Source organism: Falco rusticolus, chromosome 6 (genome assembly GCF_015220075.1).
Source record: "Falco rusticolus isolate bFalRus1 chromosome 6, bFalRus1.pri, whole genome shotgun sequence".
Classification (NCBI taxonomy): Eukaryota; Metazoa; Chordata; class Aves; order Falconiformes; family Falconidae; genus Falco; species Falco rusticolus.
This window is the reverse complement of record NC_051192.1, coordinates 39,436,665-39,453,066: the sequence shown is the minus strand read 5'-3', so window position 1 is coordinate 39,453,066 and position 16,402 is coordinate 39,436,665. Positions and strand designations below refer to the sequence as shown.

General features: G+C 35.3%; 1 protein-coding gene across 10 annotated transcripts in view; it reads left to right on the top strand.

The window, feature by feature from the left end:
• The window catches only part of REPS1 (RALBP1 associated Eps domain containing 1), a 67,895-nt gene that overhangs the window by 34,727 nt on the left and 16,766 nt on the right, over nt 1–16,402 (top strand). For 4 of the 10 annotated variants that reach the window (XM_037393206.1, XM_037393213.1, XM_037393204.1 and 1 more), the window contains 6 exons: nt 2,642–2,769; nt 3,239–3,401; nt 3,705–3,768; nt 4,623–4,777; nt 10,018–10,157; nt 14,703–14,783. In XM_037393206.1, the coding sequence (XP_037249103.1) occupies nt 2,642–2,769; nt 3,239–3,401; nt 3,705–3,768; nt 4,623–4,777; nt 10,018–10,157; nt 14,703–14,783 (731 nt within the window). The remainder of the gene's footprint in view (nt 1–2,641; nt 2,770–3,238; nt 3,402–3,704; nt 3,769–4,622; nt 4,778–10,017; nt 10,158–14,702; nt 14,784–16,402) is intronic. The other 6 variants (XM_037393210.1, XM_037393208.1, XM_037393209.1 and 3 more) reach the window with 5 other exon arrangements.

The window sequence follows — 16,402 nt, the reverse complement described above, 5'->3', positions numbered from 1 at the left end:
TAATAAAACAAAAACACACTGGTTGTTCAGAGTCTTCTCTGTGACCCAGTTTTCTTGCACCTTCCCTTCTACCTCAGTGTTCCTTGTCTAGTTTTGTAGTTTGAGAAGGTGAGGAGTGACAGTCTTTAATTCAGACAGATGTACTTTCCATGATTGAGTCCGTGAGTATTTTTGTAGATCCAGGCATCCACTAGTAACTAGTAATCTTTCTCCAGCATTCCTATCCTGTGTCCTAAAATGTTGCATTGCAGAGTGAGTAACAGGAACAGTAAAGCCAGAGTGTTCTTGTTGGGATTATTTGAACAAGTGAGAGAGGAAACAATTCTTGTAATAACTTGTACAGTACTCGGGAGGTATGACAGTTTGGTGCTACTGGCATCTTCGTTGCTGTCAAAGTACAGCTTTGGAAAAGGTGCTGTGCTACATGGGGTACAGATTGAACTGTACGAAGAAAAGTTGTTGGGAGGAGTCAAAACAGAGTTAATGTACAAGTGGTGGTAATGTTAGTGTCTGAGGGGCAGGGAAGGGGAGAGCCATTGTATCAAAACTTTACGTGTGGCATATCCATAGGAGAGATGGGAAGGACTTGTCTGAATCTTAACTGTTAGCCCTGTGTTTAAGAGACCAGGTGGAGACAGACTGGGCTTTTCTGCATGTTTCTTTCTAGTGTTTTAGAGTTAGGCCAGCTACTGAAGAAGAATCCCAAGGTTAAAAGTATTGTCAAACTCACTGCCTTTATTCTCAGCAATGCTGGATGAAGTTCGCTAGGAGCTGCGGGCCACACAGGATTTCCCAGAAGTGGATGACAAATGTGGGAACAAAAGGAGTAGTCAATAGTGGCTTTTCAACCTAGTAAAGCTAACTTTAAAAAAACAAACTCAAAACCAACACATAATACAAAAAAAAACCCCAACAAAACAAACCCTACCCCTTGATTCATATTTTGATGAAATTCAGAAATAATGTAACCTCTCAATTTTTTAAATTTGACTTACCTTCTCCTTCAAAAAAATCTTACTCCTACTAGAAATCTTGATTTTTATTCTGTGTAATGGAAGGTTAAATGTATTGTGCACAATTATGGCTATTGTATGTAGGAGAAGAGCAAGGATAAACTAATTCTAAGCATTTCACTCATTACTTTCTCCTAAGAATAAAAGGGCATTTATGGAATGAAAGAGTAATTGCATACCGTCACATGTTAGTATGCAAAATTGCTATTTAATAATGTTACTGCTACTTCAGATGTTAGTCCTTGGTCTGCCTTGCTGATTCTCAGATTTCCTTCACTCTGTTTACTGCAGATTGTGTACGAGTAGTTCATCAGTCTCCAAGAACCTGAAATTGTTGATATGTCAGCTTCATAAATAGATTACCTATATATATATATATATAAATGGATTTCTCATAGCAATATTTTTTAGTCAGCATCCTGACAATAACTTCTTGGGGTTTATTGCTTCAATTTAGATCTTAATGGCAGGATTAAAAATATGACATTAATGTCGTATTTCTTGTTTGTGAGTGTGTGGAGGGCTTACAGAAGCTCGCAGGAAGTTGACCTGCCTTTTAAAAGGAAATATGCTTCTAGGTTATGCTGCAGAAATTCCTATCTAAGTATGACATTAACATATTTCAAGAGAAAGCATTTAGTTGCAAGAGTACATTAATCAGTTTCACAACTGTTGTTGTTGTGAACCTGATAAATCTGTAAATCGGAAATGCTGTTCAGATTTAAGAAGTTCAGCATTTCTTTTAGGAGTCAAGGAGTAGGAAGAGTCCTGAGATTCTTCTAGACTTGTTCTAAATGGTTTGTCTTCTCTCTGATCGGTGTTCCATAAATTTTTAATTTGTGACTGGAGAATTTTGAGGGGTTTGTACATAAAGCAGTGGGTGGCCATTTTTCTACAGTTGGTTCATTGTTGTTTTAATATTAAGACATTGAACATCAGCAGTACTTCAGAAGTAGATTATAACAAGGCACTAGGGTGAATCTCTCAGTAGTTGTGTTCCAGATAGCTAATACATAGATGTCAGCACTATATGTGGATGCTTTTTGTTATTCTTGGCCTGTTTTTAAGCAACTGAGTGAAGTTAGTCTAGAAATAATTCAGGAAAAAAACCCTTACCTTTGCCAAAAAGCCTGATTCTTAAGAGGAATTTCCAAGGTTTTGTTCTTTGAATGGCAAACTAAAATCTAGAAAATAAAGAAGTTTAGTCATAGTGGTGCTAGTGCTAGTATTGTATGCCACTTTTAAATAGCTGTATGTCTGTACAAGTGTTGCTCATTTCAGTTAAGTGAAAATGTGGGGTATTAACTCACTTATTCAAAACCCATTGAATGGGTAAAAGCCAATTTATATTTTACATGTTGTAATAAGCTCATTGCTCACTTCTGTCTTTTTAGTCCAGATTTAATGTGACAAATGTAAAAATCTGCAGGAATGAGTTGTCAAGAGGTGAACTTTGTCATATTGGTGCAATTTGAGTTTCATTTTCCTCACCATTCTACAAGTGTGTATCTCCCTGACAGGAGCATGTGTTTCAGGATTATATTTTTTTTGACTGCTTTCCGTATCCGTAGTTCTTACTCAGTCTTCAGGGTTGCCTTTTGAAAAGGAAATGTTTCTTCTGTTTTCAGGCTCATCTACTTCTAGTGATCCCATGTGGTCTGGCCATTCACCACCACCCCATCAAGAAAATTGGGTCAGTTTTGCAGATACCCCACCAACCAGTGCTCTTTTAGCCATGCATCCTGCTTCTGTCCAGGTGTGACACTTTATTGGTATTTGATTTGCTTCATTCAGATTGATGTTGCAATCCTTTTTTTTTTTAAATAATTTTCATTGCAGATGTTTACTGTGTATCTGTGCTGTAGTCTGTTCAGTGCTATTTACCCAAGAGATACTTGTTTCACTGAGTTGACTTTGTTTGGAATGATTAACTGAAAGCTATTAATTTTAAAAGTATCAATAATTATGTCTTTAAAACATTTGTTTAGCTTTTTTGCATATGTGCCATACCTTTTTTTCTGCTTGCATACCTGCAGTCATTCCTATCCATATGTATCAATGTGCAAAAATACCCTGTCGTCATCCTGTAGATAAAATCTGATGATTTTCCGCAGTTTTTAAACAACTGCAAGATTTAACTATGTTTTATTTTTAGAAGGCAAGAAGTTGAGAAGTCGTAGGAGCATTTTAGGTAGATAATACTGAGGAAAAATATTTCATTTCAGGACCAGACAACAGTACGAACTGTAGCATCAGCTACAACAACAAATGAAATTCGTAGGCAATCAAGTAGTTATGATGACCCCTGGAAAATAACTGATGAACAAAGGCAGTATTATGTTAATCAGTTTAAAACCATTCAACCTGATCTAAATGGATTTATACCAGGTAAGTTGCTCTTTAAAAAATATAATTGTGATTGCAGCAGTTCTGTTACAAAGACTTTGTTGTGCACTTAGGTTTGCATACCATTTTGAAGGAAGTTCTGCATTTTACTGATAGTCTGGTAAACTCCAGTGTAATTCAAGAAAGGACTTGAAACTAATTTGCCTTTCCTTCATTTAACGGTAGTAATTAGTGCCATTTTCCCCAAAACCTTTGCTAAGTAGTTCATCTCCTTGGCCATAACTGTAAGTCTTCTAATGATTTAACTTGATTTAAATATTAAAAATGGTTACTGTAACTTTTCAGGATCTGCAGCTAAAGAATTTTTCACTAAGTCAAAACTACCTATTCTTGAACTTTCTCATATTTGGTAAGTGTGATGCGTCTGTACTCGGGATAATTTTTGGAAAGATGACAGCTATCTGGCAGTCATCTAATAATCTACTTACTAGAAGGTGTTAAGTGAAATTTCAGTAGCATTCTAGTATGTTCAGTCTTACTCAGATTTATGCCAATATTACTTTAGTAGGCTTTAATGGGTTTAGACTGGCACTATTTACAAGGCATTTTGAGCTTTTGAAGAAATGTCGAACATTTCAGAGTAAGAAGTAATTTATTTGAAGTTTTTATTGTTAAAGATGCGATTAGACTTGAATAAATATAGATAAGGAATTATTTAAATAAGTTGCAATAAAATGTACAGATGCAAATATTTTTAAATTCGCTTAGTGAGGCTTGATGACAAATCAAGCTTTGACTAGGTGCAAAGCTTGTATTTCATTGTATTCTGGAATTTGTACTGCATCGTTGCTATCATTAAATGACTTGGCTTAGCAGATTTTATCCTTTTTTCAGTGTAATGATTTCTAATTCGGGTATTTTTCCCATTTAAAATTAATCACGTTGCTTCTGCACTATCATTTATTTAGTATGCTTTGCCAAAAATGTGAGGCTAATAATATTATGTAGAACTGTCTTAAATGAGTTAAAAACTTGGAGAGATAAAAGTGGGTTTAAATTATCTTTAAGCACTAAGAAATGTTATCAATTAAGGCTCATCTTATTTGAAGACTAAAGCATGTAGCACTACTATGAAGTGTTTAATAAGGTAAAATTAACTATAAACTGCATTCTTTGATTTTTCCAAGTAGTACTACAGAAGTATGTCTTTTGGAAATAAAATAACTGTAAGAAATTTTATTTATACTAAATCTTCCTTTTTAGGGAACTGTCAGATTTTGATAAAGATGGTGCATTGACACTGGATGAGTTCTGTGCTGCATTTCATTTGGTAGTTGCTAGAAAGAATGGATATGATTTGCCAGAAAAGTTACCTGAAAGTTTAATGCCCAAGCTGATTGATTTGGAAGATTCAACAGGTAAGACATGCTTACACAAATGTCACTGTTTTCGAATGATGGTATAGTTGTTACTGTGTATCGGCCGATACGTTAGTCATACGTTAGATAACGTTAGCGAACATGGAGTAAAGTAACATGCAGTTTTTAGAAATCTTAATCAGTAGTCAGGGCTAATCTGAGCAAGTATGTATTTCTGTACAGGGAGGTGTTATTTAGAAACAGTACACATTGGCTATTACACTTGGAAGTACTACCCATGTCCTTTAAAGGTTAACAAAAACAAAACTGTCACAGTATGGATTTTATTCATGATCAGCGACTGTATTCCAAATTCCCAATATGGCTATACTTCAGATTTGCTTTCAAGTGAATATGCTTTCTGTTCACCCTCATTTCTGAAAATATGGCATGAGTTTCTTAAGTCTTGAAAGTACTTAGAAAATATTCCGGGGTTCAGTGCTAGAGGTAGGATTGTAGTTTAAAAGTACAGGATCAGTAGCACAGATTTTTTTTTTATTTTTTTTTAATTTAATTATATGCCTGACTTGACAAGATCTGTTCCTCATTGCTTTGGCACCTAGTCTTTGTATACATAGTCCTTTGCCTTTGGACACTCCCAGATAAACCATTGAATGTGTGAGTTCTGCTCGTTAGTTTTTTGTGCCAAAAACTCAGTCCCATAACTGAAAAGCAAACTATTGTTCCATGTAAGTGGTGTTTAAAACCATGATGTTTGTAGCCATCTTCCTTTACTTTAGAACAGATGGAGGAAACGGAATATTTTAGAACTGCTTTAGATTACTTTTTAACAAGCAATCTTTGCTTGGAAAATCATGTTACACTATGTGTGCTTAGGTAGTATGATTTCCTAGAGTTTTATTTCTTTTTACTGAATACTTCAAAGGTGGTTTTTTAATATTGTGTGTGTGTGTGTAAATGTCAGAGATTTTCATCAGACAATTATTGAGTTCTTAAACTAGATACTGTGGCTACTACTACCTCTCCCTTATAATTAAACCATATTTTGTGGGAGTTGCTTGGCTTCTCAGAGAACCTTTCCAACAGCAGTCAGCTGCAACTGCAGTGTTTTCTCTGTGTGTAAGCATTTTGCTATGGCAAAGATATTCATAAGAACTACCTACAATTAACTGTGTGAATAACTAGCAAGTGTCTAAAACCTACCCGTTCCGTTTTTGTGCCAAGCAAAAATCTTGGTAGGAAGTGGAGTAGCACTTACTTGTATAAACCATTATTGTTTTTTTTTTTTTTAAAAAAAAAAAAAACACAAAAAACCCCACCAATAAACAAACCCAACAACTCTATCTGTACTTGATCTACTACTGCCTTTATTGGTAGTAGATTTCAAGGCTTTTTTTATTTAACTGAAGTTGTCTGGAAACTTTTTAAATTGGACATTAAACCAAAAATTTATATGTGTATGTTCTTATTTTATAGGCAATTTTGTTAATATAAAAATGACTTATTTTCATGAAGTACAAAGTGGACTGTAAATTTGAGGACAAGCTACTTTTAATAGTAAAAAAATAAGTTTTTCCCTCTGGTTATTATAGGGAAGTCACCCTGTTATAGTGAAAGGTAAAAGCTTACCATCCTGTGTAAGTTGTGCTTAATAAAAAAAAGTTCTGACTGCTACTTAATGTTGCTGTTATAGCTACAACAAAAAGTGACAGTTCTTGCAAACTTCTTGAATTTTCTCCAATTAACTAGTTTTTTTAATTTATTTTTTTGGGGGGGCCATCAGTATTGCAAATAGTTAATCTTTTCTAGCACCCAACATGTTTTATCACCACAACTTATGTGTTGAATGAAAAACTTCAGGAAAAGTTATTGATGCGGCTATAGCTTATCCTGTAGTTACAACAGAAGAAATCAGCAGTATATATTTACTGTTTTAATCTAAATAAAAAATCATAGGTCGGTGTGCAGACTAAAATGCATGTTAAATTACATGAGTTCAACTTAAGGGCTGTAAATCAGCCTAGAAAGATCAACCACTTAAATTTCTGTAATAATTTTTTTTTTAGTGCCCATAAAAGCTGTATTTCAATAAAGGTCACTTCAGATAGCATTCTCAGAAATAGAAACTGTAAAGTATGGCACCAGAGTGTTTTTTTGAGTCCACTTTTTTTCATAAGATACAACTTTCTCAAAGAAAGAAATGTTAATGATCTGCTGCTGTCTGAACCCTCAGTGCAAATAACATGCTTTCGAATTGTTCAAGAAGGTGAATTACTTCAATGTCTTTTTAAAACAGTTGCAAGATGGTAAACTTTATTCAAAAGCATTAACAGTACTGTTGTTAATTCTGTCCTTTTGTCAGAAACTTTCCCCTTGATCTTCCATGCTTTTGCTCTGTGCTTGAAACTTGCTGTCTTTTCATTTTGAACTAGTGGCTGGCAGAAAGTAGCAGAGGCTCCCTGCACCTGTGTGTCTGTTCAGACAGGGGTTGATGCTGGCAGCCTCTCCGTCACCAGCCCCTCTGAATCTGTTATGTGACCAGCTGCAGGTGTTCCAAACCTGTTAACGGATGTTCTTGCCTCACACTGGTTTCATGACCAGGGAATATGTATTTCTCTCACATGGCATAGATCTATTGTATAATAGCGCATTTATATAGTTGGTAAATTTTCTGGTATAGCACTATGCCTCTACAGAATTTTAATAGAAAAAAAAAATGTTAAATCAGGTGCTAGTATCATTCTGCTGGCTGGAGAGAGATGAGGTGGTTTAAGTTCTTAGGCTAATGTGGTAATTCTGCAATACATTTAGTATTTTGAACTGGATTGTAGCAGCTCCGCTTAGGAGTTAATAATGTGTTGGGCTATTTGTAGATGGACAATGTCAGCACTTCAGAATAAGCAGGATCTGTCTGTGTAAGAGCAGCCCGGAGAAGAAAACTGCAGTGAATGAAAATGGGAGCATGAAATCAGGCAGTTTTGTACAAATACTTTTCAGAGTGCTTATACACTTACTTTATGAATTGAATACTGTTGATAGCATCTGCATCATTCTTGGCAGAATTTATGTCTGCAGCTAACAAGAATACTAGTCTCACTTCCTGTTATGTAATAAAATGTGAATATTTTCCTTGAAACTCAAATTTATCTCAGTTAATAAGCTTCCAACCCTTTAAAAAAATCAGCAAGTTTTGCTTCCCTGTGAATTTGTTTTTTGTCTGGGTTGCTGCAACAATGCTGTTTCTTGGTAAGAAAAAAAAAAATTGCCATGCATTGCATCTTACACAATTTAGTTAGCTTAACCCCTGAAGTTTTCTTTAAGTGTCTCATGCATGTTTCGTGTAGATATTTGCAAAGTTCCTTGAATTACAAGTAGCTGTGTAGTCTGTGCACAGCAGTTGTCAGCCTTATCTTTTGACCTTGCACTTAACGCTAGTAGTTAGTTCATTTATCTAGTATACCACTGTTGAAATGAGAATTTTGGGTGCTTTTTTAATTCATTAGAAAACTTTTATTCATATTACACTTCAGGGCAATTAATATGCAGTATGCATTCCCAAAATATTACCACTGACATATTTAGAACTTAGTATATTTTGTGTCCAATGACCACAGCATATCATCTTGACTGCTTGGTGATGTCATTGCATCTGTAAATATCAGCCTGATGTAGCCAATTTTTTATTGCCAGGTGCTTTTTTGCGTGAAGGCAGGTATTAAATGCAGTTCTGTGTGGAATAATTTGTAAAGCCGTTTTTCCTAAAAGACAGTTGTACAAGATGCTAGGTGCTGGGCACAGTTTTGGGACCACTGAGTCTCAACCTGATATCTGGCCATTTACTGGAAGTTGACAAGACCTTTGAAAATTTTGATGAGTGACTGGTTTTTGTGTGGCTTTTTTCATGTCAGTAGCACCTCAGTGTCCTTTGACCCCAAGATGGGACACTTAACTTCTTTCTGGACTTCAGTGTTTTGGCTCCTCATCTTAGTCTGTGCCTCTTGCTGTCCCCAGCAGCACTATGGAGACCATAATGGGTTGTTGGTTTTCAGAGGTGCTGTTGGTCACCGTTGTTTGTTCAAGTGTTTCCAGTTCAATTTGACACTGGATTTGTTACAGGTTTCTTCTGAATGGAGGAAAGCAGGCAGAATATTGAGCAGTTGTAGCAGGAGAGCAGGCTGCAGAGTTCAGCTCTTCAGGAGCCTGGAACCAGTCCTTTTTCTAAATTTTAATCACTTTGGTACAGTGTATCACACAGGCTTGTGGCAGGCCTCTTCAATCACATATCTATTAAGCAGTTATTTTAAATAGTAATTCAATTAAGCCATCTTTCCTCTTGTGCAGCATTTTGTCTTGTTTTGAGTTTTCATTCTTTGGACTACAAACATTTTGTTACTATGTCTGGCTACTTACAAGTCACTTCTGTTTCTGTTACTTACATTATACAGTTATAAACTCAGCTTCAGTTTTTTGAGGCTTTCAATGCATTGCTTTAGCTTGTATTGTGTATCTAGCAAAATAAAGACACTAAGCAGGATTTTACTGTGTTAAGCAGAATGCTTAATCTGCTCTTCAGTTTAGCTTACCCAATTCTCTTACAGTTTGAACAGAACAAAAATGCATGTTGCATCATGACAATGTGTGCAACTCTGAAGGAATGTTTCTGCAAGGGACTGTACTTGCTGAAAGCTCAGAGAAAACTGAAATAACAGTAACAATGTACAGTTGCAATGTGACAGCTGCTAGACTTGTTCAGTTTGCAAAATGTGGTGAATGGAAACACCATTGTTTTAGTACGGAGGCTTAAAACTTAAAATATTCTTTGGGAAATAATCTAAAGGGGAATGGTTTTCTCAATCTGTTTTCATATTTTTGGTTTCTGATTGCATTGATACACTGGCTTTGCTTTAACCTTTCATTTAAGAAAGTATTTTATTCTGTAAAACTCCTCAGTACTGGATTTAATGTAATAAACGTAGTGTGAAGTTACTGTCTCAGTTTAAGAAAGAATTACTCATTTCTGCATGTAATCAAAACCTAAAAATATTATTTAAAAGCCAAAGTACAGGGAGAGAGTATGGTACAGAGTAATCTTCAAAGTCTAGTTTTCAGAAAGATCCTCAAAATAAGAGTGGCACCTATTAAATAGATTGACTTGAACAAGTGCTTTTTGTCTGCTGCTAGGTATTTACCTGGGTAAGATGAAACCAAAGGTTACTTTGCGCTTTGCATGAGATGACCAGCTATTTTTAGAATAAACTGAATGCAATTTTGGTTTATAGTGATTCCTGTCATTTCAGAAGTTGGGGAACAGACTGGTGAGGTAGGTTACTCCAGCTCTCCAGCAGAAGCACCTCCAAGCAAGTCTCCATCAATGCCATCCCTAAACCAGACCTGGCCAGAATTGAATCAGAGCAGTGAGGTTAGCACTTTTATTTAAGAGTTATTTCATTGCTATTCGATAACTGAATTGTGTACACATCCATAATTGATCATAAGTGGATTGTTGATCGCAAATAATGAAAAAGTTAGCAGGACAGTAGACACAGGAAGGTTCTACACATTAAATGGTAAAAAAGGTAATTCCTTCTGATTTTTGTCTCATTGTGAGATGAGCTACTACATAATGTTGTTGTTAATGGTATTTAAGCTTTATATTAATCACAGAATTACAGCATTTATTGGAAAAGTTGAATTCATGCTTGGTTTTTTTCCCAGTTTAGGGCGAGGTTTTGGTTGGGTTTTTTTTTCTTACCTCTGAAGTGCTTTTATAGCCAAAACTTTTGCAAAACTCAAAATAAATTTCTGACTGACATAGACATTGAGAATTATTTTTGGAGGTGATGTTACCCTGAAATATACCTCACCAGCGACGTAGAGAATTCATAGCTCTGGGTTTGTTTCATAAGCAAAGACACAAAGTTTAATCTGAAGCCAATCGCTGGCTAGATTTTTTTTTTTAATTTTGAGCTTTTACTATTATGTACTGCTGCTTTACCATCCTTTACTATACGTATTTACTCTATAAGCAGTCTTATATAGTAAAGCTGTATTCTGGCAGAATTTGAAACTGAAGTTACCAAACAGGACTTTTTATATTTTTATTTTTCCACAAGCATCCGTTATTTAAAAAGCCTGTAAAGGATTGATTCCTAGAGTTTTTCTTGTTGCTGTTTTAACATTTTTGCCTTGTACTTAGAATAAACCAATGTTTTATTCTGAGAACTACTTCAGAGATTCTAATGAGTTCCTGACTACAGCTATACTACAAAGATGATGTAGACTTATTTTTCATTGTAAGAGGGGGGGAAAAGGGGAAAAAGTATTTAAATTATTTTTTTAATAGTCTGAGACTTTCAAGAAGAATCTGAAACTTGTGTTAACATCTAAGATGGTTCTGTCAGTAGCTGAGGATTCTTACCTTCTCTTATTGAAATAGTTTTTTTGTGGCTTTCTTCTTTCTTCATTAGATTTCAAGTGGACAGAAGGGTTGGTAGTAAAAGGTTTAGACAAACCAAAGGAGAGTCAGTATGAAACAGAAAAGAAGCACGTTTTGGGGATTAAAGTTAGGAGCAGAGGGAATTTTCTTCCTTTCTCAGGAAAAAGGATTTTACGAAGCCTGCTGTCCCTCTTTAAGGACGAATGTTATCCTCACAGTGATGTCCTTACCAAATAAAAAACATAGGAAATTACACAGTGACTCTTAGACTTCTGGTAGGAAGCTATGTTTTAGGAGGGAGGTGAGCAGATACTCAGTTGTTGCTAAAAAGCTGTAAATGTCTGAAACTGTATTAAATTTGCATTGATACATTCCCTCATGTTTGCAATAAAGAGTTAATAAGCTAATCATTCAGTAAGCTGCATTGTAGTGGAACACATTCTTTCAGCATCCAATGCAACTCAAGCCAATTGAATATGATAGTTGCAGCAGTAGAACGAAGTTATTGATGATTGTCAGCCAAAATTTTGCGCTACAAAACTGGCTTTGTCCATTCAGATAGATAACGTGGTATTTTCTTTCTGAAAATCTACTAAAACTTTAAAAGATTTGAAAAAGTTCTCACACTAAATATACTACCAGATACTAACTATACTAAAATTAGAGTTGAACATTTAATAAGTGTTGAGTGTTTTGTTCTAACACAAAGGAATTTCTGACATTTCAGCTATATCGCCGTGCATGCTTCTTGCTCCTCAGCATTTTCTTTTCAACATGAGTCAGGTCAAAGTCCTCAAGGTTTTAATACCATGAAAAAATTTCTGGTATTACTGCAGGCACCAGTCTAATTGTTTCCTCTTTGAACCTCTTATAACTGTCACCAACAAATTACTCAAAAAAACTGGGCTTTTTTGGATTATTTGCCTTTCCAGGCAATTTCATCCCCGTTAGTTTCAGAACAGTTGCTTACTCTGTTCCTTCTAGCTCATAATTGATTTTTAGACTCCAGTTGCCAGCCTCAGTTACTGTAAGCTCGCAAGTATGAACCAAGGCATCAATCTCCAACTTCAGGATAAAAAGCACCATGAAAATCTACCTAACTCCGGATAATACATGCTTCACGTTCTCATCTCGTCACTCATCACTTCTCTCTTACTTTGGACACCTTTTCCATAAAGTCTCAAGGCTGAGCACTTAGTTGTGAGAGCTTAAAACAAAAATTTGAAAAGGCTACTAAATTTTCACTGAAGACAGTCTAGTGTCATATGGTCATGTTAGCTTTGACACAGATAGGAAGTTCTGCTTTTGAGTTTACAACTGTTACACCTTGTTTCAAATGTCTCGGTGTTCTTTTAGTAATGGTTCAAGTTGCTGTGAGTTTCAGTTTCTAATAATTAACTTTTTGAAAGTATTTTTTGAAACATTTTTGCAAGTCTAGAGGACGAGGATTTTAGTTTAAGCTATTTGGAGCTTTATCCCAGCAAATGAACTTTATTATCAGTGCTTTTAAACCTTGCACAGAGTTTGAGATGCAGTCCAGTAGATACTTAATATATGTAGCTTTCTATTAACCAGGGAATTAGCAGTAACTGGTTTCTGGTAGTATTTCGAGATGGAGCACAATAGCATATTGCCCAGAACAGTTAGGAGGCTTTGGTGTTCGTTTGTCTGTGTGCAGCTAGGGAAGATGGAGATGAGTAATAAATGTCCTGCAGTTTGGCTTCAGAGGAGTAAAATAAGAGATAAATTCAGCATACATTTCTAAGAAATAATGTTTTAGCATTGATCTTAACTGTAATGTAGATGCTGAATGCCTTTACAGAAGTTCTGGAAAACTGAGAAACAATTTTTCTGTAAGTGAATGGTCTGTTTTCCAGTCTCGCCAGTAACTTTGAAGCCACTGGCCAAATCAAGTTTAAAAGGGTAGTGGTAGCCCTAAAATAAATATTAATGCACTTCTCATGAAAATGAGCAGCTGTATAAATACAAGAGGCAAAATCAGGGGAAAGGCTGGTGGAACTTGGCCGTTAAGATTCTGATTTGGTAAAAGCTGGCTCAGTGAACTACTTGCAGTGCTACCCCTTCATGAAGGGGTAGAGTGACACGGAGATTAACTGTTTAATACAGGGAGTGGGACAGAGCAGTTGGGAAGGGAAACCTTACATCCTTACTAAAAGGATTTTGTTAGATTCTGTCCATGAAGTTGTGTTTTGTGTGTTTAAAAAACAAACAAAAAGCAAAAACAACACAAAACCCACAGGGGGAAAAAAAACCACAACTCCCACATATGAACCCATAATCTTTGCCTTAAAGTTTGAAATGAGGAGATAAGGCTCTGTCTTCAGAAGGAGGGGCACCATGCAGGAAAACACTTTATTTAATCTTTTTCTGAATTTAATTTCAGTTGATTGAAAACAGTTACTTAGGAGTTTCTGTAGTTATTTCTGAAGTAACTGTTTTAGGATAGGTTCAGGCTATACACTGATTATAGTTCAGTGTAGAGGAGTATGTGAGATTAGTTTGACTAACACCATATAGTTTGTCCTGTATCTTCTAAAATCATTTACATTAATTTGCCTATAGAAATAGGACAAGAATATTGATTTGTTTTCACAGCTATACTAACACCATTTTTGTCAAATTTTGATGACTACATTTTTTTTATTTGTAGTTTTTGTTGTAGCGTTTGAAACTTTGTTAACATTTACTTGTTATTTTACCAAAATATAACAAGTTTAGCATTCCTATTGTGATTTGTAATCTGTTTTCTGGATCACAGACTAATTTTATGTACTCTGGTGCTTTGTTGATCCAGTTGTTGCTGTAGCTTGACTTATTAAGCATGGGGACTCTTGACAACCATGATACAGCATGCTTATATCTTGTAAAATTGTTCAGAGATGGACTTACTTGCTTTTGGCAATCAACAGTATGTTTGAATTTACTACTTTGCCTTGTCAGTGATTTAGATTTGTAAAAATGCTCTTTTACAGTACAGAATCACTTCTCAGGGGTTGCACTGGCAAGCTGGACTGGTGTAATTGGAGTACTCTGATCAGTGTTCATTTGTCTGGGATTTTGTAAGGAAATCAGAATTTACAAAAGAAGTTAGAAAGTTGTCAGCTACAAAGCTGAGGAACCTTTCTGTGGATTTTATAATTACAAATACACACGTTGTGTCATTGATTTTAGCTTTACAGTATTTGAATGGCTGGGTTTTTTTACTTGTATGATTTTCATTGCCAAATATGAACTCTGAAGGTACTTCCATGTTGACTGTGCATCTGTATCCTCATTGAGAAATGTGGATGTAAAGACTAATATTGACAGACAACAAACTTGGTTGCACAACAATTTGAGACTGAAATAGAAATACTTTGTGTATTATTGTGCATTCCAAGTCAAGTACTGTCCAGAGCACGTATAGTGCTTACCAGTGCAATCTCCAAACTACTATGCTAAATCTCCTCAGTGATCTTTTACTCCCATCTTTCTGATCATGCTGACTTCTCTCCTCTGTCTGTTCAGCAGTGGGAGACATTTAGCGAACGCTCTTCAAGCTCACAAACTCTGACCCAATTTGATTCTAACATTGCACCAGCTGATCCTGTAAGTCAATCACTTAGCTTGCTTGTTTGGAATTAATTTTATTAACACTGAATTTCCATTCATTGTATTTAGCTGTTATGCATGATTCCATGGATTGCTTTTTGGGGAACGGTAGCAGGCTTCTCAATTTTTGGCTTATACTAGGTATATAAATTTTCTAGTCGGCTCATGTTTAATATCTGAGTGCAAAGAATGCTTTTTTCCCTTTGATTTTGATGTAATACAGCACGGCTAGCAAAATCTGTATTACACAGATTATTTAAACATAATGTTTTTTTGAAAATGTTTGTAAGTCAATGCAAGGGCTACTCCCAGTGATAAACCAGTCTCATTCTAGACTTTGTCTTCAGTGTTTCATTTCTTTCAAGTTGCAGAGCTTGATTTGCATAAACTCTTTAGGAGTTGACAATGCCAACTTAACTGAAAAAAACTACTGGACTTTAGCGGGTGGGGTATTTCATATTCCTAATGTTTTCACCAAGTTATTTTATTAATAGGCTTTTAGTATTTCTCCAGCTAAACTAGTGTTGTTCTAATGCGTTACTCGGTGAGGAGTGCTCTGAAGAATTATGTAGTTAAAGTGTCTTGCCAAGTTTGGGAGCCAGAAATTCACTACAGTGTTTCAAGTTCTGCTGGTTTTAAACTTTCACAGCATGTGACATTGAAGCAGTTCTGAAATGCATTAAAATTACTTCAGTATTTAGCTGCTGCTTTCATCCTGCTTCTCTTACAGATTTAATTACCACTGTTAAGAGTCCATTTTAATTTAATTAGTGTTTAGTGTTCATTTGATTATATAACAAAATATAATAGGTGTACATAATATGCATTTAACCGCTTTTGATATTAAATAGGTCACTTCTGAAAAGATACAATACATAAATATACAAATACTTCAAATACATCAGTGTTCCACTCTCAGGGTTAACACTGATGTGGAAATAGCATTTGTAGATGCTGGAACCTAGAATTCAAACTGCACTGTTCCCTGTGCTCACAATTGCCTTTAGTAAACGTTCCAAACAAATTAAAATTTCATAGTTAAAGTGAAAACTAGCCCTTTTTCATCTGAGAGCCTTCTTTGGTTAAATGTACTGTATTGTTTTAATGAAGTAAACATGATGGAAATCAGTTTATAGATGCTTCTTACTGTCAAGCAATTATACACAGTAAAGAGCTATCGCTATCTTGTTTCCACAGTAAGAGAGTAATTTTTTTATACATAATTAGTAAATGACAGAAATCTGAAGTTTGAAATTTTCCCCATATGTTAATAACCTAAAATGTAGAACAGTGGTGTATGTATAGAACAGTGGTTAATGTATAGAAAACTCATATATAGCCATGTGTGTATAAACAGAAATTAAATAGAAACACAAAAATTATCCTGGAAGATCACACTCTTGAGATGTTCTCTTACAATGCTTGTAGTTAAGAATAATTTTGAAGAATGGTGAGCATCGTTAATGCTTGCTAAGGGAACAGGTTTTTGGGAACAGATGCTTCAGAGACTTCATTTTCATATGCAAATAAGAACAAATGACAGCAAATTTTCAGTAGCAGTGCGCAAACTTCTTATTTTAGCAGTCTCAACAGTGATGCATAGGACTGATTTCTTG